This window comes from Carassius gibelio, chromosome A19 (genome assembly GCF_023724105.1).
Source record: "Carassius gibelio isolate Cgi1373 ecotype wild population from Czech Republic chromosome A19, carGib1.2-hapl.c, whole genome shotgun sequence".
In the NCBI taxonomy this organism is placed as follows: domain Eukaryota; kingdom Metazoa; phylum Chordata; class Actinopteri; order Cypriniformes; family Cyprinidae; genus Carassius; species Carassius gibelio.
In genome coordinates, this window is record NC_068389.1 from 20,793,580 (window position 1) to 20,820,683 (window position 27,104).

Below are 27,104 nucleotides of genomic sequence, written 5' to 3' on the forward strand. Positions count from 1 at the left end.
TGATTTTCATGCTTCACGGTTCTTCATTACTGTGATGATGGAGTGGCAGGCAGGTTTGAAATGTACCCATGATATGAGCGATCATAGCCTTATTATATCCCCCCTCAGGACGTGTCAAAGTCCGTGTCCAACAACTTGTGTGAAATTGAGTTTGACAGAAATCAATAAACATAATGTAATTTACAGCTTAACATGCTTTGGTGTGCACAAGGCAGTTAAAGCTCAGATTCTCTCTGGAGTGTTATGAGTATAAAGAAATTACTATTAAAAACAGCTGTTTTTTGTAGAGGGCAAACCCCATCGTCTTATTTAAGAGTGTACGGAGGGATCTTGCCTGTCCATCTGGGATTCTGAACTCAAAACGTGTTTTGAAATGTCAAAATTTGATATTCATATGTAGACAATGTGGTTCAGTTTAAAACCTTGCAAGTTTTTTGTGGCTCTATTATAGTGTTCTTAGCTTTCCATAAAATTGTACTGTAAACGTGAAGTATGTGATTTTTGTGGCACTAAATGAAAATGAAATGAGTCATTTTATGACTCTTTAATAGCATTAACATCTTAGCTTTTCCATAAAGTTGAACTTAAAAGGCAAAGTATCTAATTTTTGTGTTAATATAAAGGTGAGATAAATCAGGACCTTCAAATAGTATAAAATGTAAATGTATACACTGTTGTATATATATATATATATTTTGTCCGGATTCTGATTATTTATTTAGTCTGTAAAAATTTTTGCCATATCACTGTTCCTCTCTTTCTTGCATAATAAATATGATGTTATTAAGTATAAATATGAAATATATATGATTACGAATGCCAATAAACTGATAATGAATTAATATTAATATTCTCTATTATTTTTTCAAAGTAAAACAAAAATACATATTTCTTTTAATGTTTTTAAATTCTACAAGTGAATTTAGACATCACAACATTTATAATTTCCACTATAAAATTGACATTCTTTGTTTAGATGTTCTAAATATTGCAGTTAACAATGTTATGAAATTGTTATTTTTTTAAGATTAAGTCAGCAAACATAATCTAAGTGTAAAAATAGGGAACATTTCGAATCCCAGTCAGTATGTCATGCCTGTTTACAACTGGCTGACTGTAAAATTATCTAATCACATATTTACTGTGTATTTATGTACATATTCAGATTGTCGAATCAGGAACCTAACTTACAATTTTGAGAGAGTGAGCCAGCAGTGGGGTGTTATTATGTACCTGCAGCTGTGATTTGAAGGCTATGTGCAGGTTGTCATCTCTTCCCCTCGGCAGAGCTCTGAGGAAAGAAGAGTTCATCAAGAGGAATATCCTGCTCCAGTGGAGCACAGCAACCCCTGTCAAACACACACACACACACACACACACACACAGGGGTGCTTATGTAAATTGGTAAGTTTCGGAGTCAGGGTGGGATTCCGACATCGCTGTGTGGGGAGACACCGATGAAATCCTCACGCTTTTTTTGCCCAGTGTGTCTTGAGACTGAGAGAGCACAGGAGAACAAATGATCAGCATACACTTTCTGACCAAGTCCCCCGTTCTTACACTGCACATGACTTTATCAGATTATGACATAACTTGGTAATTTAACTGATTTTTAAATGTGCTGGGCTGAATCCTTTTTTTGAAAAAAATATCTATTGCTGTTAGTGAAAGGAAAGGGCAACTTAAATTGTCACAGTATTACTGTATTAATGATCAAGTGGTGTTATTTCTGAAGTTAAGGCACACACTTGTTATTTCATATTTGTGTCTTTCCAGGTGAGCTCGGCGCAGTCTAATGGCATCATTACCAGTTCAACACCCTCTCGTAAACTACACCCACCTGCGCTAAAGGTCCGCAAGAGCGGGATCCATGAGGCCATGAAAGCCATCGGCCTCTGCCACAATGGTAAACCAGTGTACGAATCCCGTGTTAACGGTGCCAGCGCGGAGCCAGAGAGTACAGAGGCCGACCAGGACTTCAGAGACGACAACCGCACTTACCAGACTCCAGTCCTGATGAGGTAAGAATGATGGGATGTTCTGTTTATTTGTTTAATAAGTTGTTTACTTCTTCTTATTATTATTTTTTTCTTTGATTTTTTATTGTTGTGTATTTTGTATTTAGCATTTTACCTGTATTTACCAACTTGTTGTTGTTGTTGTTTTGTGGCATTTCCTGCCTGAGCGGTTCTAGCAAAAAAAACAAAAACAAAAAAAAAAAAAACAGGATTTGTTTTTATTTCATTTAGAATTCAAATAGATTGCATTGACACTGGTCTCCTCATTCCTCTAACGGTGTAATCCTATATATCGCTGCTTTAGTATTTATGACTCCCCCCACTTTAGCTTTGAATTTACTGCCTTATTGGATGGTAATATAGACTCTGTGTTAGTAGAGAAATCTGAGAGGACTCAATAAATATCAGAAGCAGAGGGGGCAGGGGTAGGTCACACACCAGGAAGGACTCGGTCATCATTTGTGTTGAGAGATCGTAGATATTTATAGATCCGTTGTAGAGCAACAATATTTTGAATGAGTTGTTGGTAAGAAAAGCACTAAATAAATGGCAGAAAAAGCATTGAGGCCAAACATATGTCACGAAGGCAGCGGCCCTCAAAAAGATGGAGGGAAACATCAGACTCATTATAGTGTTTTTTTTTTTTTTTTTTAACAGAAAGGAATGAAGAGTTGTTTGAGGCTCGACTTGGAGGTATAATTCACCCAAAAATTACATTTCTGTCATCAATTACTCACACTCTCATAATCTTTCAAACCTGTGTGACTTTCTTTCTTCAGTGGAATACAAAAGACGTTTAGCAGAATGTTTGGCATTGCTTTTCATCGTACAATGACAGTCTCAGAAAAAAAAGCCATAAAAGTATTGTAACCATAATCCTTATGAAACCAAGGTATACCAAACTTACTGAATGGACTGTATTTCCATCCTTCACAGCCTCATTTTCATTAGCATATGATATTTTTATATCGGAGCTTCACATTTTGTGAAGCATTTCTATTTTGTTGTCTATGGAATAAAGATAACTATATCCATTCTGAACAAGGTGAGTGTGATTTCACCAAGTACAACGTGTTCCTGGAACAACATTCCAATAAACCAATCAGAATGGAGATATAACCTTTCAGGAAATATCTGTTTTAGGCTTACAATCAGGGTTAGGTACTTCTACTCCCTTGTTAATCAGCTATCATTTCCCACTGATTTTAGGAATAGATTATGGGTATTGTTAGGTTTAGGGGTAGGGATTGGGTTAAGTCTATATTTTGGACAATAAATGTTGTTCCAGGATCATCAAAAGATGTTAATCCATGAAAATGCCCTACTTGGCAAAATCACGGCGACCTTCTGAACACCATGGGTGAATAAGTAAGTGATAACAACATTTTCGTGTTTAGGTGAACTAATTCTATACACTGTTTGCTGTTTGCTGCAGGATCTAATGTAGGTGAACTAATGAAAGGCAGTCGTTTTCAAAGCATTGATTGTTTTCAAGAAAATGCGCCAGTCATTATATAAATATATATTCTGGTGCTCTTTAATTTTTCCTTTATACAGACCAAGCATCTTTTTCTTCAGGACCTTCTTTAGACGCAGATATCTTTTGAGAGTGATAAAAGGAAAAAGAAATCTGTCCATCTCCCTCTTTAGTGGAATTGCCTGTCCTCTCTTCTCCCTTGATGTGTCTACTTATTTATTTTCTTTAATGCCCAGGTCTTATCTCTCCAACGTCTTCACTCCGGGATTGATCAATATTTAATTTTCTCGGAGAGACTAGCGGTTAACACTAGTCTTTCTCTACGTGTCACTCTCATCAGCGCCTGTGTCTATGTGTGCTCGCTCAAAGACCTCCAGCATCTTCAGCCTTTAATATGACAGACGCATAGCGATAATATTCCTAAAGAGAGCCGAGGTCAGGGATTTAATATCCCAGATGCCTTTCCGCACACTTACTTTAAGTCATTTGTGACCTTTGACCCCAGAGTGTCAAGGGTCAGAGGTTTATTATGACCTTTAATGATCAGACATTGTCATGAGCAAGTCCGTTTGTTATGTCCGATAATGAAGGTTTACTTATGAGGGGTAATAGAAGTTCACTGAAGGTTTTATTAGTGGTTTTGGCTTATTCAGATGAGATGACAGTGTCCAGTGGCTCTTGACCTTTGGTTCTTCAAGGGAAAATATAGTATTGACCTCTAACCCTTAGCCTATTAAATAGAAGTTGTCACAAAAAGATGGGACACTCGGACAAGAGAGTTATGACATGTTCAATTCTTTCAGAATGAGGTTTTGTTAAAATGAGGTTAAAGCTGATGCAATCTTAGTCTGGTTTTTATTAACAGAATAATTTTATGTATTTTTTTTTTTTATTATTATTGCATGTGTATTTTACAATTGTGACTTCCAGGCCTAGATAAGTTCATAATTAATAACAAAATGTAATCATTTATAAAAAAAAAAAAAAATAGTTTGCAATGAAATGTATGATAGATAATACAAGAAATTGTTCTTTGTGAGTGCGATCTCTAGAAAGTCTTTTTTTAAAGCCAGTAATCAAACAGCTGGAAAAGTCATGAAAAGTCATTGCTCAAAAAGTGTGAAATAATATGCTCTCGTAAATAACAACGATAAGCGAAAGATAGGACTCAGATAAACTTCTCTCAGCATATTCCTGGATGAAACTGCTCTGTCAGATGAAACCATCTCCACTTTGCCTTCTTTATGACGTCGTATCATATTTCCTGTCACATCTGCTCTCTTTATTAAATAACAGCCACGTCTTCATGTGGTCGTAGGTCACATGGTGCAGTTTCAATCCTCTCTGCTTCTTGAAGGCACAGTGATCCTGGTTTATGATTACAGCTTTTCTTCCTGTACTGCTGAAATGATTGATAGAGTGTATTAAAGGCTCTCCCCTGTGTTGTAAAACAGTTCCCTGCTCGTCTCCTGAAGGCATTTCTCTACCACCTGAGTTACTTTTGTGTGTGTGTGTGCTCTTGAGGGCATCATTTAGCACGGTCAGGCTTATAGTAGACTGGCTAATTAGTCATATCACATTGAAATGCCAAAAACAAGAGTGCTAGCTGTGTTCTGATGTGTGTAATATCAAAGAAAGCAGTTGTAATCACAGAGCTGCAGAAGAATTAAACGGCATCATTTGCAGGGATGGTTATGATCTTTCAGTCTTGAGATAAACAGTGCGTGCAAAGTAGTCTTGAGACACAACTGAACAAAATTTTATGTATTACTATCTTTTCTAATTTCATGCAATTTTTATCTAAATCCTATTAGCAGCATAACTTAACTATACAATATTGGCATATTTTCAGTAGAAAGTTGAATTATTAACATGAATTTTAGAATGTCATAGTATTTGGTTAAGGTTTACTGGCAGAAGCACTGTCCAGCATGATTTGAGAATGATCCAAACTGAATCTTGTGCTCCAGTGGAAGCAAGAAAATTTGACTGTGCAAGAATTCACATGATCAATGTCTCAAATTAGATTTTCAGAAATTTCATTAGTGACCTTTTGAATCTTAAAACTTTGTCGGTATTAATGCAAATGCCTCGGATGTTTTTGAAAGAAAACCAAAGTCTTTTATTTTATATGCATGTATTTATTCATGTAATGAAATGTTTTATTTTTCACTGGAAGCAAATTCTATGTGTGTGTAAAGTAGGGCTGCACAATTAATCGAATTTCTAATCGCGATTACAATCATGGATGCTACAATTACGCAATCACTCAAAGTGGCAATTAAGTCCACTTATGTTATTCTGCACGCTTGAGATATGTTTTATCTTTTTACATGTTATCTTAAGGGTTGTTCCCATTATTTACATTTTAGCCTTAATATAACATTATAATACCATTCATATTTTTTATAATTTAAAAAAGAAACCAATCAAATGTATAGTTGAAATTTGAGGCATAATATTATAGAAAAGCACTGAAGGTTTTTCAGTTGGAGTGTTTTCAGCTCGTTTATTTTCATTTACAAATACGGCATGTAGTTACATCAAACAATGGTAAACATCATTCAATGTAAATTGTGAGAATCGTAATTAATAATCGCAATTACATTAACGGGATGATTCAGATTTTATTTTATTGTTTTAATTTATTTTATTTTATTCATATTATATTTTTTTTTCATTTCTATTACTTTTGAATAATATTTACCTATCTATCTACCTCATTGATTTTTTATTTGTATTTTTTTATTTACATTTTATTTTTTTATTTTATTTTTAAATCTAATCATCAGCCATATTACAAAAGACTATAAACATACCCAGCTCTTTGAAAATTTTCTTATCATTGTGAGCAAAAAATGTGCATGTAATTGGTCACAATAACACATTTTCACAACAAATAGTTCTTTTGTGTTGGTGGCGGTGGTTTGCTGGACTGAGAGTGTGTGTTTGACTCTGCTAAACAGATACCTGACGTCCCTCCAGCTGAAGACCCCAGCCGGACACATCTTGACCTATTACATCCTCCAGATCCTTCCCTTCACCTCTGAGAGCAAGCACATGGGCATTAATGTCAGGATGTGTATCCAACTACAAGTGTGCAAGTGTGTTTGTATGTGTTCAGAATTACATATTTCCCTCATTTCAAACACTGTAAAAACATCTGGAGAGAATATGAATGCCCCTCTTTAATTTGGCTTTGTGTCCTTTAGCCTTTGTTGAGTGAGCTATTATATACTTCAGGACTCTGTGTATTTGAGTGTTCTGTGAGTGAGTGATGTTTGCTGTATCGTTTGTCTGTCTGTTACAGTGCATGCATAAGAGTATTTGTGACCTAAGCTTTTTGTGAGATTTTGTGTTCTACGTTTGGACATGGTAATGGCTTAGACATGATTTGGATTATATATTTTTAAGTGTTCTGTATTGAATTGACTGTTTCAGGAGGAGGCTCGCGGCGACATCACGTATTACATGAAAGGGGCTGATGTTGCCATGTGAGCATTGTACAGTACAATGATTGGCCGGAGGACGAGGTGAGAATGCATGTACCATTGTTGATGAGAAAATCGGCATTCTGCTTTTTTATGTGGGTTGGTGAGCTTATGAATAAATCTAATTTCTGTTTCTGTGACCCTTCTTTGCAATTGTTTTTGTACCTGATTAATAATCTTTGTGTGTGTGTGTGTGTGTGTGTGTGTGTGCGCGCGCGTTTGTGTGTCTAACTGCAGGAAAAAGCAATCAAATTTTTGTAGTGTTGTGTGTGTGTATGTGTATATATATATATATATATATATATATATATATATATATATATATATATATATATATATATATATATATATATATATATATATATACTGTATAAGGCAGTTATGACACATAAAAACTTAAGAAACCACAATGTACAAAATAAAGTTATATATTTATACCATTCAAAAGCTTGGGGTCAGAAGGGTTTTTTCTTTGTAACTTTGTATTCATTGAATTAATCCCGATGTAAAAAAATAAAAAAATAAATATAAGATCTTGGTAGACAACACAAGTCTGAAAGTTTGGGGTCAGTAACATATTTTTGTGACAGTCAAGACATTGTTTATATGCTTAAAAAAAAAAAAAAAAAAAAAAAAAAAAAATATATATATATATATATATATATATATATATATATATATATATATATATATATATATATATGCCATCGCAGGAATAAATTCCATTTTAAAATATTTTAAAATAGAAAACATTAATAAAATGTTTTTACTGTATTTTTGATCAAATAAATGCAGCCTTGGTGAGCATAAGGTTTTCAAAAACATCAGAACATCTCCAAACTCTAGCGTATGTACATATTACAGTTACACATTTATAGTATAAACAAGCAAACTTATAGCCCCGGTTCCTGTATTTCTGTCATTCCAACTCACTTTCTCAGTAGATACCGCCAATGTTTTTGGCATTGAATCCCTTGTAGGAATGACTTAATGAACAGATCCCTGTTGAATGAAAAATCAACACATTTGATAAGGAAGCACTTAGCATGACAAACAGGTCGGCTTGTCCTCGACTCTGTGATCAAGGACAATCTGCTCAGTCCATCATCACACATGCATTTCTCGCTTTAATGATTACAATTCTATTGGCAATAAGCAGTCGATGAGGGGCGGAGATGAGGCTTATTAATTAATGAATGACCTCATTAAAGGCATATGACTGGGAGCATCATGTCATAATCCTCATTGGTCTATTCATGATGCGTTATGTGTGTATGCGAGACGCTGCTATAGGACAGGTCAATAAGTAATCACTGCTTCACTTTCATCTGCTGAATTCTCATATCAAATTTAAACTGCTGCCCCACATGTTTTACAGTCTGCACAAAGATTCCCACAGGCACTGTTGTATTTTTCACAATTGATCCATTCTGTGTGTGTGTGTGTGTTTGCATATCTATATTTGCGTGACAGTGTTTTGATGTTTCCAGTAAATACAATTGTGTTAAAAGCATTTTTTATATCTTTGTTCTCATGCTTTCTGTATACCAATTGAGTTCACGTTCTAATACACAACCACTCTCACAGCATGGCTGTAGCTGATGTAACTGTAGTTGTGTGTTGCATTATGTTGTCTCAGTGTGGGAACATGGCCAGAGAGGGCCTCGGACACTGGTCGACACTAAGAAACAGACTGAACAGTGATAAACCAGCTGTATTTCCACCCTCAGTAAGTTAAATAAATTAATATGTTGTTCATATATAATGATATATATATATATATATATATATATATATATATATATATATATATATATATATATATATATATATATTGATTATCATCTAAGAGAAACAATCAGAGGGGGAATTGTGAAATAAAACATTATTATTTTTTTTGCAGGCTCAATATTTGAATGGGTTTGACTACTAAATGGCCCCACTTTTTGGGCCAAAGTTAGTGTGTTGCAATAACGGATGCATATGGACAAGGCGGCTAGACGTCTGACTAAATATAATAACTATAACAACCCCATGACTTGAGTAACAAGCAGAAGTAATCAAAAACCAAGTTTGCCTTGTCAGTAAGAGTGGAGGGAGGAGTGGGGTTTGTTGTACTCTTTGTGTTGATGATATTCTATTTATTTGGTTTGAGGGCCTCCTGGCTGTGATTAAAGCATATTCAAAGTCATTGTCTGAAATCTGTCTGTTATTGAAACACTAAAAATCTTAGTCTCGAGTGATAGTGTTACTTACACTTTTGATCAGTTCAATGCATCCTTGTTGAATAAAATAATGTAAAACAATCTTGCAGAGCCTAATCCTTTGATATAGTACGCTTTGTAATAAAACATTTTTGCAGAATATTTTCTATTTGCTTTTAATATATATTAATAATGTTAGTTATTGTTAATAATGTTGGAGACCTCTTTGAAAGATTATGTTGATTTAGCAAAAAATCATAGAATCAGAGTTTGGAATTGAAATGGTTACACCATTTTTACTATTAAGGCCAGGCAAGTTTAAAATCCTTATTAACTTAGCACCCATTTTATCCATCTTTCTGTCTGTTTAGAGTCATTATAATCAGGTGAAGTTGAGTGCACACGATCGCACCCTGAAGGTGGTGGCAGTGGTGGAGAGTCTGGAGAGAGAGATGGAGCTTCTGTGTCTCAGTGGAGTGGAAGATCAGCTGCAGGCGGATGTCCGGCCCACACTGGAGCTCCTCCACAATGCTGGGATCAAGGTACACATACAATAGATCGCCAAAAATATGTGAACACCCAAACACCCTACCTATATATGTATGAAAAGCATTAAATATCCTGTCTACACTGGATGCGATGCGACAAAATACAGCAGAACCCATTATAATCAGTGATGCTGTCTACACTGGATGTGGTGCGACACAACATGACAAATCCCCGACAGTAAACTGATGCCTGACTCTTTTTATGACGTCCTAACACAAATTCCAAATGATTTGCTGCAGTCACTTTGTTGCATCCAGTGTAGACCGCCTCAAGCTGTGTAGGTGTAATAATGATAATTAATATTGGGTTCTTCTTTATGTTTCAGATCTGGACGTTGACCGGAGACAAGCTGGAAACATCTATCGCCAAAAGTTCCCGATTAGTTTCTAGAAATCAAGACATCCACGTTTTCAGAACCTAGTTCTGATCCTGATGATTTGGATTTTTAAGTGAAGTGGATTTAGTGTGAACGCTCTATGGGGTTTTTGTGACAGGTGTCCAACAGGGCCGAGGCTCATCTGGAGCTGAACTCCTTCAGAAGGAAACACAACTGTGTGCTGGTCATATCAGGGGACTCTCTGGAGGTAAAAAAACAAAAACATTATGTATGATCAAGATTGATTTTCCCCCACTGATTATATGTGGCCCATCAGGTCTGAGCTACTGTGTGAATGAATTTGAGCTGGCGTGTCTGTGCCCCGCTGTGGCTTGCTGTCGCTGCTCTCCCACGCAGAAAGCTCAGATCGTTCGATTGTTACAGCAACATACAACCAACGGAACATGTGCCATAGGTCAGTCCTCTCCACGTCTCTCCTCAGACTGTTGAGCTTTAAGTCCCATTATCCAATAGCTGAGACAAAACCCACTTAAACTGAACTCTCTCCAAGCGCATGAATCTTTGAGAGTGGTAAAGATGACTGTCTTCACAGTGTCTTCTCATGTTTTCTCCCTATCATCTTTCTTATCTCTGTGCTCAGGCGATGGAGGAAATGATGTCAGCATGATCCAAGCGGCAGACTGTGGTATCGGTATTGAAGGGAAGGTGAGGCATTTCTCATTAATGTAGATTGTCTATTCCTGTTGCTGTAACTTTTTTTCTCCCATTTCATCTTTAATTAAATGTTTTTTCCATGTCAAATAAATTTTCATTACCAGAATGTGTAGGTGTTTTTATTTTATTTTTTTCTTATTTCTTATTTCTAAGGGTGTAATTCCCTTTACTGTTATTATTTTTTTTTTTTTTGATTCTCATTACTGTAATAAAGTTTTTTTTACATTTAATATTAAGTTAAATATAATATCATTGCAGTGTTCATAACATTTATATTTTACATTTTAATATTTAATTTTAATATAGATATGTATAACATAAGCATTAATGTTTATTAAATATTTGTTTTTGTTTTTAAGCCACCTTAAAGCCACCAATAATGGTTTATTTATACAATACATTTTAATATAATTGTTGGCATTATGTTAATGAGAATTTAGGGGAGAAATATGCATAAATGATGTGAAAATACAAATCATCTTAATAGTCATATACATTTTTATTTTGAGGAAAAAATATTATCCCGGCATATTCTTGACATTTATCGATTCATAGTTTTTTTTGCAAGGAAAACATAATTCACTGAGAAATGTTCATATTCAGTACATTTATTAACTCTTTTAACCTAGCCTAAAAAATCAAGAATGATAAACAGAACTGTGACATTATAATATTTCAGACTCTGTGTGATTAAGTAGAATTGTCACACAAAGAGGAAAGAGCCTCATGTATATTTCCACTTCTGTAGTGATAAAGTGATCAGAGTCATTAAACTGGTTTGCGCTCAACATAAAACCGTAAAAAGGCACAATCAGACATTCTTTGAAAATAAATCTGTGAACGTTTCATCAAAGAAATAAAAATTCTAAGTGCAATGTAACCTGTCTCCCGTCAATTCAGTGGAGGTCTTTTGATGAATGTGATTTTCGGACTATCGCCAGTTCTTGCACGCACATGGCTGTCTTATCCGCACTGTAAATCGATCCGTGCAGTGAGCAAGAGATCAGTGTCCCCGTCTGACAGCTCCTGCTTTTTAATTAAACCTTAATACAGAGAGACAAGAACAACAGGGAAATATGAGCGAAGATTTCATTTAGTCCAGAGAGTAACCCTGAGGAATGTTCGCTGTATGAAGAAAGGCAATTATGTGACCAGTTAGAGGCCATTAGGCTGGATTGCGCTGGCGTTTATGATTAAAATGAAAACAGAGACGGTTACAGTAGGCTGAGGAGCCGAGTGAGCGTGGAGCAGAGGTCAGAGCTCAAAGCGCTCATGTGTGAATGGGGGATCAGACCGTGAGCGAGGGTCAAGAACTTTCTTTATCATAGAAGAAACTTGTTCTAGATGGACATCAGTAAACCTTATGGATTTGTCAGGTCTTGCAGTCTAAATAACCCTAGCAGATATTTTACTTTATTATTATCATTATTATTATCGTTAGTCGTTTAATTTGTTAACTACTAATGTGTTGCATACAGATGTGCTTATACTCGTAACACTAAACTAACAGCTTCATCTTAGTCTTTGTTGGGTCATATCGAACACATTCTCTGGTTGTCCACCAGGGGGCGTCCTGATGTGTGTGCACGTGGTGGCGATCTCCTTCACTGCTCTGATGCTGACGGAGCTGCTGATGGTGGCGCTGATGGTCCGCACCTGGCACTGGCTCATGGTCGTAGCCCAACTTTATTTCTGTTTTATTTCATTTATTTATTTACTTATTTATTTATCAATAATGTATTTGAAGTTTTAAATACTTTTTTAATGTTTTTTACCTGTCTACCTTCCTCCCTGCACATTTACTGTTTGTCTGGCTATATAATAAATTTTTGACCCCCCCCCCCCCCCAACTCTGTTTCCCCTTAAGCTTAAATAAATGAAATTGATATGAATATAAATTTCCTATATGCTCTGGTTTCAGTGTTCGAACAAAACACACATATTTAGTTCCGACTGATATACAATAACTACAGCTTTAAAGCTCTTTCTTCTTCTTTCTGTCCATCTCTGTTTTGTGACTGTGCCTCGGGCGTAGGTCACGTGACCTTAGGAGCTTTCCTGGGTAGGTTTGTCTTTCCCCGTGTTCTCTCTGTTGTTTCACCACACCAGCTATCATTTCCTGTCTCCACAAACATGTCTGTTCTCCGTCCTCGGGTTTCAGTCTGGTGTGGTGTGGGCCCCTGGGTGAGAAGGAGCCATGCAAATATGCCCTAACCCTCACTCATTTTTCAGAACATTCCATCGGTGAATGCATCCCATCTACTTTATCCACAGCCTGACAGACTTCTTTTTTATAATGTGTGAAAAAGGCACCTTGATGAAATTCTGAACATTTTGACCCTGACGTTGTATTCCTCTGTTTTGTTTGTCGTCAGATCTTTCGTTTATCACGACACGGATGTTCTTGCGGAAGGTGTGTGTCATCACGCTGGTCAGCTGTTTGACGCTCTACATCATCAAATATCTGAAGCCGAAATGCTCCACAGAGGAGTTATTCCAAACTCTCCTCCTAACTTTCCATATGGTCACATGGTGTCAAAAGGCAAGTGCACGTGACTTTGAAACTTTGAAATTCATCTATTGCTTTTTTTTTTATGCTGAATGTTAGTTCACCAAAAAATGAACACGCTAACATCATTTACTCACCTCATATTTTTTTCTTAGGGTCTTTTTTGGGAAACCCAAAAGGAGAAGTTTAGCCAAATGTTCATGCTGCTCCTTTCCATACAATGGTGAGCATAGGGCTGTCACTTTTCAAAATTGCAACATCTTAAAGTCTACTTTTGTGTTTGAAATTCCTACCTTTAAATTGACATAAAGGTGAGTAGATAATGACCAAACATTAATTTTTGAGTCAGACCATCACTTTAAGCATCGAATACAAATGCCTGAAAGTGCTTTTATGATGCTGTTTACCTGTGCTTCATAAATGCATTTTTCAGTGACATAATGTGATTTGTGCGTGTATATTTATTGACTTCTCATCATGTTTCTGCACTTAAAGATGTTGGCACAGTTCTAGGATGAAACGATGAGTAGTATTGAGTTCTTGAAGAGGATTAAGCACAAAAAAGAGATCAAGATAGAAATAAAAGAAAAGCCAAAGGGTTTGAGGCACCCACACCTGTCACTTTTCACTTACCGTAAATGCATACAGAGGGAAAAAAAATCAGCATTACATATTTTTATTGAATAGATTATGGATTTTTATAGCTTTTTTATTTATAATTGTTATTATTGGTTGTATGTAATGATGTTAATAGTTTCATGATAAAGTATCAGCTATAATGAACCTTTCATCATTAGTATAGTCACACCTATTAGCACTATTTTTCATCTCATTTTGGCACATTCTGTAGGCTATTATTAACTTTATTAATGAGATCTGGGTGGCCGTTATAAAAGAAAGATTTTTTTAATAAGATCATGAAAAACTGCAAACAAAAAGCAGTTGGATATCCTAACTTTGTCCCTTGATGAAGTTGGCTCAGTAATGTGTAAGATCATCTTGCCTTATCTTTACCAAGTCAACTGGTATGAGGAATGAGTTTTATCATTCTCTTTATTTTCCATACTGAGTGTGTGAGAGAGTGTGTGTGTGTGTGTGTTTACAATACTGAAAGAGATAATGTCAAGCACATGTGCTGTTTCTTTCTTGCTGTGTGTTATGATGGTTCTCCAGTCTGCTTTGAAGATGTTGAGTTGTACTGCACTCAGGAAATCCACTGATTTATTTTACTGGATATAAACCTTAAACTAACCCTGTGACAGGCCCAACACCAATAGCTTATTTAATATTTGTTTGAGTATTTGAGTACCAGTTTGAGTGAGTATAAGGTTTTCTCTCTTAAATATTTATAATGCAGCACTGTTTAACTTACCTGGCAATTATTTGTATGCATTGCTTCTAACCACTAGAGAGCGGCATTTACACAGTATTTACTGTCACAGAAGACAAATATTGGACCCATATGGTAACTACATGTGTTGACAAGATTGCTGTTCAATGAGGCTTTCAGGACTGTGACCCAGGTTAAACCAATGGATGTCTTAATTGATTTTACACCAATACATTTTTCTTATTGTAAATGTTGAAAACAATTGTGCTGTTTAATGCTTTTGTGGAAACATAATTTTTAAAGATTTTATGAATTTCAAGGTTCAGAAGAATAGCATTTAAAAAAAATAGAAATCTATTAAATAACTCTTTAAATACTGTATAAATAACGTTTGATCAATTTAATTGCATCTTTACAAAAAAAAAAAAAATAGAAAGAAAAAAAAAGAATGCACTGATCCCAAACTTTTGAACTGTAGTGTGTGTGTGTGTGTGTGTGTGTGTGTGCATAATATACACATTATTTCATTTGTTTTACTTCATTGTTTGAAGATGTTTGTGTAAAACAGGTATAAAGAATGAGCAGTTGTGTCCAGACCTTTGACTGGCAGTGTGTATGGTACTTTCTGAGACAATGTGTTATCAAGCCCTCCGCCCAGATTCACCCACACACACTCTACGGAGCAGGAAACGTGTGGTTTACAGTGACCCCATGCTAGATGTGATGGTCCACTGGCACTAACATGCCAGGAAGCTTTCTCTTTCATCTTATCTATCTTTTTCTCTTCCTCCCTTTCCCTTCTCTCTATATCTCTGTATCTACCTTTCCTCACTTATACATCAAAACTCAATTTTGCTGTGCCAGCTTTTGCTTAAAATGCCTCAAATCCGTTGCACGTGCCTAAATGGCGTCTCCACCCTTTGATGTGTTTGTGCACTGGATATTTCCGCAGAGGTTGTGGGGCAGTTGCCTTGTTTTATCAGCCGCATGTGGGGCACAACACGCGTCATACTGTTTTGCTACTGTCTCAAGTGTATCTGTTTTTCCAAAGCATTGTGTTTCCTGTAGGTGGACACGGATTCGGGATACGCCTTTAGCTAAGCACTTTCTTACCATCAATGAAAACCTTCAGCTGTGTTTGTTGAAGCTTATTTTAACAGTGTAAAGGTCCACAGTCTCTCCATCAATATAACCTTCACATTTAGTTTTATTTGTTTGGTTAGTAATTTATTTACATTCTTAAAAGGTGTTTTTGATCTATCCATCTGTCTGTCTGTCTGTCAGTCTGTCTGTCTGTCTGTTTATCTATCTTATCTATGTGTGTGCGTGTGTGTGTGTGTGTGTGTGTGTGAGTATATGTATATTGGGTGCATATATATATATATATATATATATATAATAATTTCTATCATCCATCCATCTATCTATCATTCTATCTGTCTCTCTCTCTCTATCTCTCTCTCTCTATATATATATATACATATATATATATATATATATATATATATATATATATATATATATATATATATATATATATATACATATACATATACATATACATATACATATATATATATATATATATATATATATAAATATTACATTATGTGTATTATTATTTTCTATCTGTCTGTCGTTCTGTCATTCTGTCTATTGTTCTGTCTTTCATTCTATCTATCTATCTGTCTCTGTCTGTCTGTCTATCAGTTTGTTGTTCTTTCTGTCTATATATTGTTTTACCATTCTGTGGTTATCTATCTGTCTGTAATTTCATCCATCCAGATTATTTTTCATTATTTCTGTCTGTTATTGAGCTAAAGATTCCCCTGAAAATGAACTATAATTTGATATACATGAATGAAATAATGCAAAAATTATGATTTTTTTTCTCTTAAATCTTGTTTCATTCTGTTAAAATGTCTCATATTTCTTCTCAGGTAAGAAAGGTGCTATGTGTTTAAGAGAATTGGATTGATTGGTTAGTAATTTTTGTCCCATTTTTATTAAACTTGGGTTCGTGATTTTCGTGAAACTTGGGTAATTTATTCTCAGTGGCTGCATTTGCTCAAAACGACTGTCTTAAAAATCGATTGGAATGACTTTCCTGCCATTTGTTGCTCAGCTCGTGGTATCGTGGACAGGTTAGTCACTGTTGTGTCTGGGCTCCACAGTGGAGCTCTGGGCAGAGGGTCTGTGTTTGCTCACTCTGCCTGTGGGAGCACATGAAATCCCTCCCCTCTGGAACACAGCCACAGTTGCCCGGCAACAACCTTACACAACAGGAAACAGACTTGGGGATTCCGTCACTGCGCCGAGTCAAAGGGAGCATTCAGTGGAGACAGGAAGCCCCAAGGTACAGCAGGAGGGCAGGTCTATACCCAAGGCCATGTCATGTAAATACCACCTCAAATTGCTGTTGCTGTTTCTACTTTAAGCACTTTATATGTTCATCAGATTAGTTTTAATGTGGTCTGGATTTTATGACATGGACTCATAAGGCACATTGTAAAAAGACTAAAATAACACATTTGATTGCAATCCCACTGTGACTAAAAAAAAAAAAAAAAAAAAAACACATTTAACCCATACATATTTTCAGTTGCTCATAGAGCCCTAGTCATCTGAAGTTCAACTTCTGCATCCAGACGGGGTTTTATCTGTTTTATCTATTTAGGAAAGAGGGAAAAAAAAAAACATGAAAGGTCTTTTCCAGAAGACCTCCATCAAATCAGTCATTCCCAGTATTGTCACCCACAAATATAATGATGAGACCTGCCAGGCCAGACGGAACATTGACTTGTAAGAAGAGGTGAGTGGACCTATGACATCAATGACTCCCCCTTTCTGGACCAATCACAGCACAGACAGAGGAACAGTAGGGTGCACATGGGGGTTGAATGTGGTTTTGGTTTATTTTAACAACTTTTAAATGCTGACACATCATTAGTGATGCACATGCATATTATGATTCATGCCGTTGTTATGAGTGTGCAGCCTTTTTTTAAACATCTCCGAGACAGACGATTCAACATCTGTGGCATTAGTTATGGACTCACGTTACATAGTCCCACATGTCTTTGCTGTCTGTGGCATGCCATGCGTTGATACATATAATAGCACATTGCCGCCCATGTATCCTGTTTGGAAACATAATTTGTCATTTGTGTATTCTCGAAAACCTTATAAAGTGAACACAGCTGTGCATCATGCTGTCACACGAGCCATGCTAACTGCATTAGCACTCATTGTATTATCATTATCATTAGTGTCCGTAGTTCTTGAAGTCGTAAAGCCACAGCTACTCCTGTTCATTGCTAAGGTGTCTTTGGAATATAAATGTGAAAATTATGACTATATTTCATGTCCTTGTGTTGCAGTGTGTGTATAATAAACTGGCTGACCTGCCTTTGCGGGCGTCTAATGAATTATTACACAAAGTTCTGGAATACTCCTTTCTGACTGGTCAATCTTGCCATCCAGTGCATTGACCATTGGTGATTTTTGTCCCCAATCCAATAGTGCCAATTCAAAACATTACACAGACGATGTCAATTATTTCTCTAAACCTCAGTATAGGAACTCCAGATAGAAAGCATTATAGTTTGATGCGATTTTAACCATCCATGGACTCTTTTTCTGAACTTTGAACTTAACCCCTGAAGTCTGAATTATTCTTGATGGGAGGTTGCACGAACTGACCAATGAAATCAGCTGGGGGTTGGCTTTGCACCTCATGCAGATACAACTAGAGGCATCTTGACTTATGACTGTGTCCAAAATTACCCTCTATATTTTTATGTAGTGCACTATTTGATGGCACAACCATTTGTAGTGGTGTCCGAAACTATAATGGACATTGTGGAGTGCACTCATTCGATCCCACCAAAATAACAGACATGCAGCCCATGTACACTCAGCTGAGCACAGTCAAGGTCATCCTGAATTTCCATGTTTCATATATATAACTTGTTTCATCCATGTTTCATCATAAAACTTTTGAACACGATGAAGATGGCCAAATTTTTCTTATTTTGTTGAAATATAATTTTTTTTCCATTTAGTTCTGCCCTTCGTAAGCAACAGAAGATACTTGTATGTTTCCCGGTACATAAATTAAGTACAATTTACATTGATCTTCAAATTCCAAAAGTTTTCACCCCCCAGCTCTTAATGCATCTTGTTTCCTTCTGGAGCATCAGTGAATGTTTGAATCTTTTTAAATAGTTGTGTTTGAGTCCCTCAAATGTCCTCAGTGTGATAAGGTGCATCTCAAAATCATACAGTCACTGCTGGAAAGGGTTCAAATATGTAAAGATGCTGGAAAACTGAAGAATCTGCAGGACTTTAAAGATTTTTCTGAAGAACGCTGCTCAGTTTAACTGTTCAGAACAAACAAGGGACTCATGCACAACCATCACAAAACAGAAAGACAGTCGAGGATCATCAGGTGACCACACACAGTACTAAGAACCAAGGGTTCCCAAACTTTTGAGTAGGGTTATTTTAATAATTTCAGGAATAAATGCTAATATCTTACTCAGGACAGTACTAAATAAAAAATAACATGCATTTAGTATGATCTCTCTTATTTTTTGAAAATTACTCATATTTTCACAGATTCTGCAAGGGGTGCCCAAACTTTCGATCCCCACTGTATATATATATTTATATATTTATATATATATACATATATACATATACACACACACATATATATATATATATATATATATATATATATATATATATATATATATATATATATATATTGCTTAGCAGATGGTAATGTTTTCCTAGAAAATACTTTTTCAGTCTTTCTACTTCAATAAGTCATGTTTATTTCAAAGTGTTGGCAAGTGTTACTTGCCCTTTCTTTGTAATTATTTGTGAAAGTTACTAGCAATTTCTGAGTGAAAGTTGTTTTAAAGTAAATCCCACACCTTTTTTTCCAGTGTAACATTTTAATTTAAAGATTTTAAATCATTATGTCCATGTTTATTTGGTCAGCAACCATGTAATAAGAGGAATTATGTACAGTCATTGCTGATGTCGGTTTAGATCTAAATCTAGTAATATAGACAACAAAAGTTCTTTTTAGGGAGTACAAAATACACCACCTTTTTGGCATGTACTGAACTGTAAAGCTGAGACGAACAAAAGATCCGTAACTGTCCGGATGGTGCTCAAAAACCAACAACGGGCAGACAGAGTGGAAAAACTACAGGCCAGCTGACGTAGATCTAGGTGCACGTCAATCAACACAGTTAGTGCTATTTATTACCTTCAGCCTGGAAGCTGTGTTTACTGCGGCACGCAGCTTGCTTTCACATATCTGGGGAGGACAGGGAGGCCCTGCCCACATCCCCTCAAGCCCACTTAGGGCCCCTAACCAGTGGGTGAGAGCTTTCCATGAGGTCAAACAAATACATTTGACCCACAGAACAGCAGGAGAGAGAGGACTGTAAGAGAGGGTAATGGTACAATTACCATGTTCCCATGATGAAAGAAACAGCTTGAGTTTCATAAATGCACTAATTCCTGATGCAATTATATATCATCCTGTGCGTGTGGGGTGAAGGCTATTTGGCTCTCTTGTGTTACTCGACCTGGATGAATTCTTAGTGGGGGCAAGCACTGCACAGCTACTTCAAAACGTCCATGTCATTAGAGAGCTTGCAAAAGGCTCAGCCACAAAAAAAAAAAAAAAAAAACAGCCATTCATCTAGGGAAACCATATGCAATTTGTAAACTTTTGTGCACTGAGAAACCGTGATACTGTATTTGTGCAGATGCAATTCTTTGTGCAGAGATCTATTTATCGTTCTATATTTTGGGTCTTATTTGGGACTTATTTTGGGTCTGAAAAACGTTTAGGGTTACTTGCATGGGAAGGATGAATTGCATGAATCTTTATACTACAATAGTAATACTACAAAAATGTAAATATGCATTATTATTATTATTATAATTATTATCATCATAATTATGACAGTACATGTCACTGTTTACAATGAAGTGCTAAGTAAGATCCATGTTTTCAATAGTGCAAGTAATGTTGTGCAGTATGAGAATCCTGCACTAAATGCTAACATTGGCCAACATTTCTTGGCTTCAAGAGAGTCCTAGATCAATGGTTCCCAACCTTTTTCAACTCGCGTCCCACACAACCAAACATATGTTTGCGTGGCCAATTGCAAAAAAAATAACAATAACTGAACCTGCTATTGTTGGGTTAATAACTTAGTACTAAGAAGCTAGATTGTTAAATGTCTTTATTGAATGAACTGGCAATGAACAGTAAATAACTTGGGCTGGCACCGCTCGGCACAACTGCTGTTGTTCTGTAGAATATGCAGCAAAAATATCTAAGATAAATTGGCGGTTTATTCTTAAACCAATCGTTTGTTATTTAATTATATATATGAAATGATGTTATTATGTTATGGCTTTGACATTTTTACATATATGAACAATATTATTATTTATTTTAATAGTAATTGGCGGCCCACCTGCAATACCATCCCACAAGTTGAAAACCACTGACGTCCTAGATGATTCCCGATGACGCAGCGAATCGCACCCCACTGGAAAGTTGTCAAAACCGAAATAAGTTGCCCGGGTTGCCAACATCATCTTATGATTTTCAGATCCCATTTCCCTGATGTCCTAATATATATATATTTTTTTTTTAAACCACCGGAACTGTAAGTCTGTTTATTCAATCACTATCAACGCACTGCGTGACGAGTCTTAATGTGACAATAGAAAATATTAACATGACAATGACTTCTTTAACTGCATTTGTTTTTCAAAACAGCCACATTTGATTTTTCTCTGTTTCCAGTTGCCTCTGGACACGCCTACTTTGTTTTAAATCGTGGCTGCTACTGGGACATATGAAAGTAAGAAAAAAAAACACCTTCCTAAATATAATCTAATAGACAGAAATATAATAAACAACGATTTGACTACATGTGGCTCAACTGGAATGTTTTAGACAAATAGGCTACTATAAGCCGGGGATGTCAGGACAGTCGACAGCTGAATAATCATTTGAACCGGTTCTTTAAAACGAACTGTTCGAAAGAACCGATTCGCAGAAACGAGTTGGACTTCCCTTATCTAGCATATGCGCATGCGCACACGCCGGCTTCTTTGCCTTCGGTTTCAAGGGCTCCACATCTGGAAATGTTGAGAAGAGAGAATCCCTCTCTTCATCTGCTGTAGAGCTTGAGACGTGGTGCTTGCGTCACTCTACTGGGAGGCGGGGCTACACGGAGGTGTTTCCCGGCTTTATATAGATACAGAGACCTTTCCATCGCAAAGCAGTGCGTCACCAGAACCACTGGAAACGAACATGCAAGTCCAGAATAGAAAATATAGCGAGTTAGACAAACTGTATTAAAAGAATATTCTAACACTTTTGCGTTGTTATTGCACGCGCTTTAAAGTGTTGTATATTGAATCATCTGAGCTTTCAAATCATTTATAGTTTTCTCGTGACTGGAATACACCTTTATTGCGGTAGAAAGTGAACATTTTTTTATCACAGATATCTGGACTCGTTATATTGGGAAATAAAAGCCTCATCGGACCCTGCCGTGCGTATTTGGGAAAGTGCGTTGAACTAGGTGTGAGTTTACTCTACACTTCGCAAGCATGAAATCCGCAGAGGAAGGTAAGATTAAATGCATCCACTCACACCGAGTCATATTTCACGCTAATGTGTTTCTGTAATAGTATTTTAATATGAGTATAATTGAACCTATTAATACTGATTCACGCATGCTTGCTTGTGAATTTGCATGTCGTGTAAATAAAATAAATCCAAATCTGCTATCGTGCACGCACTATTTGTTACTAGGGAGACCTGGGAGTGTTGTAACACATTTGGTTTCAACTTCTCTAACTCCATGTGTACCGCATGTGTCTCAAACTCTGGCATAACGTTCCCATGTTTGTCTGCTATAAGTTAAAATAATTGACAAATCTGCGGCATGTTCCTAAACTGCGTAAATTAATGTCAGGTTTTTGTAATCTATCCGACTAACGAGTGTTTTGGCAGTAGAGGTGGTTTATAGAACACTTTATAGAAAATATGGGCAATTTAATTAAACATTTTTAAAATGAAAATAACTCACTGCCTCTATCCAATAATAAATTGTATTTGTTGCTAAATTAATTAACACACACACATATTATAGGACTTTGAAAAGTTGAGTTACAACCCTCCCCATGCATGATAATGATTTCACCCCAGTTGGTAATTTCTGATTGGTTATTGGTGATGTTATAGCTCGCCCTGTTTTACTGCTCTGTTGTTGTTTTGTTTGTTTGTTTTTTTGGACTAGTGGAATTAAAGTAATTTCTTATTTAATCAATGGGCTGAATGAGTTTTTCATCAGTTTAGCAGACTGCAGAAGGGACACTATTTAGATTGTGGGGTTTTGCATCCCTCCCTTTGCAGCAACTGTGCATTTCACAAGAACTTAGATTATAGTTCATAATGGCAGCTGTGCTAAAACAAATCAAGTTCTTATATTGTCTACTGAGAAAAGTAACTTTAACCAGCCTTAAGCTGGTTTCCTGGCCTTTATTTGTTTAAAATGGTCTCCCAGTCCATCATTTAGCTGGTCTACAAATCTGGTCTCCTAACTTGATCTGATGAAATGTGCCCAAAACTCTTTTAAATCCAGCCAGCAGACCAGCATAATCATGCTGAGATGCCAGCAAACCTACTTAGGCTGATTTAAGGTTTTTTATTTCAGTGGGGTTGCTAATATACTTTTAGTAATCAGTAATTATTATTATTTTTTTTTTAAAGCTATCAGAATCACATAGTGTATACTTATGGCTTGCTTACAAAAATCTAATATGTAGTTGTTAACTTGATTCAAAACGATACATACATTAGGGATACATTAGCATGCTATCAGTGTTCAGGGTGCTTTGTTGCACTGTGGTCACATTTTCAAGTATCCGTGTTTTTAATCGTCCTCTAAAGTAGCGAGAAATCATTGCAAATTTTATTGCAAGCAGAGCCAGTAGTGACTGTGCGCCAGTTTGGGCTAACTTACATTACTTATAATTCCACCAGGTTGGACTGACTGACTACAGTGGCTCACTCAACTCAACTATGCCCCCCCCCCCCTTTGCAGGAATTACACATTAAAATATTAAATTTCTTAGTCTTAATGGTATAGTAGCTGTATAGACATACAAACTTTGATAGGCCAGATGATGTATTACTACCGGTTTTCTTTCTTTTATTTTCTTTTATTTATTTATTTTTTTATATAAAATGCTAATGTGTTCAATGATTTGTCTCCAGGAACTATTATCTTTTTTTATATTTTTGTAAATTTTGGAATTTGGAAGCGTTGGAACCGTTCAATATACGTTGCATAGAAGCAAAAGTTTGCCCCTGTTTTTTCGACAGAGATTGCTTATGAGTATTGGTTTTCCGTCTGGTTTTGTCCTCAGGATGTTATTTTTAACGTTTTGTTATTTTTGGCATGCTATTTGTGTATCACACACCTCGCTTCCTCTGCAGAGGTTGTGGCTTTTAACCACAACGTCAACGTTCTTGACATTTTTGTTATTACTTATAAAGAATAGAATGTCATTTTTAGCACCCTTTTTTATACCAAATGGCAATTCTTAAAAAAAAAAGGTTTATTATGTGGATAATTGTAAAAACAGCAGTCTTCTTACAATACTCTGTGAGCTGCAGCATGCACACTCTTCAAGAAATATCTTTTGCACCTGTGCTCTTTTATCTCCGTAGCTTATTTTTAGTTGCAGTATCTTATGAAAATGTGATTGCACCTTACAGATGCATACGGTTACAGCCAAAACAACAGCATCTCACTAGCTCTGAGCAACCCCTGCCCACCCTCCCAGTACCACCATCTCCAGACCAGCCCTTCCTTGTCGATATCCATCAGTCAGCCATCCTCGTTCTCCCCTCAAGATAACATGAGCTCAGTGGGTTATTTCCAAACATCCGGCATCAGGTCCAACGGAGCGCCAACATTGGAAAGTCCACGCATTGAGATAACAGCTTACGGGCAGTTCCCAGAGGACGAAGTGGAGGAGAACAGCGTTCCCGTAGCCAAGCGAGTTAATTCCATAGTGACATTAACTTTGCCAAGCATTGATGGTTATCGTGACCCCACTTGCCTCAGCCCGGCGAGCAGCGTGTCTTCCCGTAGCTGCCATTCAGATGCATCTTCATACGAATCAGGCTTCTCGTACAACTATGACAACTCGCCACAGAACTCGCCCTGGCAGTCTCCCTGTGTCTCCCCGAAAGGTTCCTCATCTCTGCAGTCTTGCACACTTGGAGCTTCTCCACGCCATTCTCCCTCCGGTTCTCCCCATACCAGTATCACAGACGACAGCTGGATGGGCACCCGAGGTTCGCGACCAAATTCTCCTTGTGGTGGTAAACGGAAGTACAGCTTCAATGGTGGCCAGTCGCACAAGTACCATCCGTACTCGCCAAATCATTCCCCGGGGCCATCGCCACACACTTCGCCCCGTCTCAGCGTGACGGAGGACACCTGGCTGCCCAACACCAATCAGTACACCAACTCCGCCATTGTTGCCGCCATTAATGCCCTCACCACAGATGGATTAGCAGATCTTGGGGAGGGGATCCCTTTGAAGTCCCGCAAGACCAGTCTGGAGCACAGCGCCTCGATGAACCTGAAAGTAGAACCAGGTGGAGAGGAGACAGGATCCCTGGAGCTTTGCCAGGAGGACTTCTCCTCAGCACGCCTGCCATTCAAAAAAGAGACCTACTGCAGCGGCTTCTTGGATGTGCCCCAACACCCATATTGGTCCAAGCCAAAGCCTTACATCAGGTTGGTAGTACATAGATTTGATTTATTTTTTAAAATTCCTAATATTTCAGCCACTCATCTGTGCTAACTACATTTATTTTCTTCTCTTTGTCTCATTACTTTGTCTCACTCTTATTTTCGAAGTCCATCGTTGCCAGCTCTTGATTGGCAGTTGCCTTCCAGTTCAGGGCCATACAGCCTGCAGATTGATGTCCAACCCAAGTCCCATCACCGTGCTCACTACGAGACTGAAGGCAGCAGAGGGGCCGTGAAAGCACTAGCAGGAGGGCATCCAGTGGTCCAGGTATAAGTTCAGAGCCTCTCAGAGACAGTAGGGATTCTCATAGTGTACCCAAAAAATTAAAACTCTGTCATCATTTATTAACCATTATGAAGTTCCAAACCTGTACAACTTTCTTTCTTCTGGTTAATAATGTTTCAACTGCTTTTTTCCTTTGTATGAAAATCAATGTGGTCCAAAACAGCATTGGACTGCAATAAATTTCATTGTATGGAAAAAAAATAAATAATAATTGAGACATTTTTCAAAATATCTGCTTTTGAGTTTCACAGAAGAAAGTTCTATCAGTTTTGAATTACACAAGGGTGTATATGATCACAGAATTTTCATTTTTGTTTGAACTGTCTCTTTAAGCCTTAAAGGGGCAATGTGGCTTTTTAATAATAACATGTTTTTTAATAATGACATTTTTTTCTAAAAGACCTGCAGACTTTAAAAAGGGATATTTGGGTGGAGGTAAGACTAGACATTATTCATTTATACGTATGTATTATGACATTGTAACTATACAAAACTAGTTGAAAACCAGTGTAAAAAGAATATCAAAAGCTGCAGGGTTAATCTTTAACTAGGATGATGCAGGAAATTATTATTTAGATTGCAGTATAAGTCTTCCAGTAATATACATTACATCACAAATGTTTGGGGTCATTACATTTTTTTTCTTTGAAAGTAGTCTTTTATGCTTGACAAGGCTGCATTTATTTGATCAAAACACAGTATATTTTGAAATATTAATTTCTATTTTAATAAATTAAAAAATTTAATTTATTCTTGCAATGACTTTTGACTATTGTCAGTGCTGAAAAAGCTGTGCTGCTTAATATTTTTATATTTTTTCAGGATTCTATGATGAATGCAAGTTCAAAATAATTATTTTAAATAAAAGCAAATCTTACTGACCCTAAACTTTTGAACAGTAAATGTATATATACACTTTAATACTATAGCTAACATTCATTTAAGAGATTTTCATAGAATGTCTTATTTTCAACCATTTTTCGTCAACATCTTGCAAAATCCTCTCCATGATGTGCCATGGTAGTATATACTCACTCTCTCATTGTTTTTGTTTTTGCTGACGTAAGAAAACCTCCTTGCATTTGTTTTCTCTCCAGTCATAGTGACATTGTGTGATTTAAACCCTTATATAATATATTTTATTGTTATACTGCATGTCAAAATTCAGGAAGCGTGACTGAAGTACTTCTTTTATTTCACAAGACCACAGTGTTGTGGTGTCAGTCCATTCTGCTCAACAGACACTGGTGATTCACACACCTCATTAGCTTTCGTAGCTGAATCATGGGTATTCAGCACACAA

At 36.6% G+C, this 27,104-nt stretch overlaps 2 protein-coding genes and 1 pseudogene across 2 annotated transcripts in view; all 3 read left to right on the plus strand.

Moving 5' to 3' along the window:
* The window catches only part of LOC127934974 (probable phospholipid-transporting ATPase IIB), a 30,237-nt pseudogene extending 17,642 nt beyond the window's left edge, over positions 1–12,595 (plus strand).
* LOC127935765 (probable phospholipid-transporting ATPase IIB) lies at positions 1,072–7,246 on the plus strand. The gene is made up of 2 exons (XM_052533919.1): positions 1,072–2,021; positions 6,462–7,246. Exons 1-2 carry the CDS (start codon positions 1,879–1,881, stop codon positions 6,685–6,687), a joined length of 369 nt encoding a protein of 122 aa, XP_052389879.1. The 5' UTR covers positions 1,072–1,878; the 3' UTR covers positions 6,688–7,246.
* A 9,232-nt stretch (positions 12,596–21,827) lies between the features above and the next one.
* LOC127935555 (nuclear factor of activated T-cells, cytoplasmic 1) overlaps positions 21,828–27,104 on the plus strand; it is a 39,770-nt gene continuing 34,493 nt past the window's right edge. The window contains exons 1-3 of the mRNA XM_052533540.1: positions 21,828–22,310; positions 24,468–25,500; positions 25,624–25,783. Of these exons, the coding sequence (XP_052389500.1) occupies positions 22,292–22,310; positions 24,468–25,500; positions 25,624–25,783 (1,212 nt within the window). The 5' untranslated portion in view covers positions 21,828–22,291. The remainder of the gene's footprint in view (positions 22,311–24,467; positions 25,501–25,623; positions 25,784–27,104) is intronic.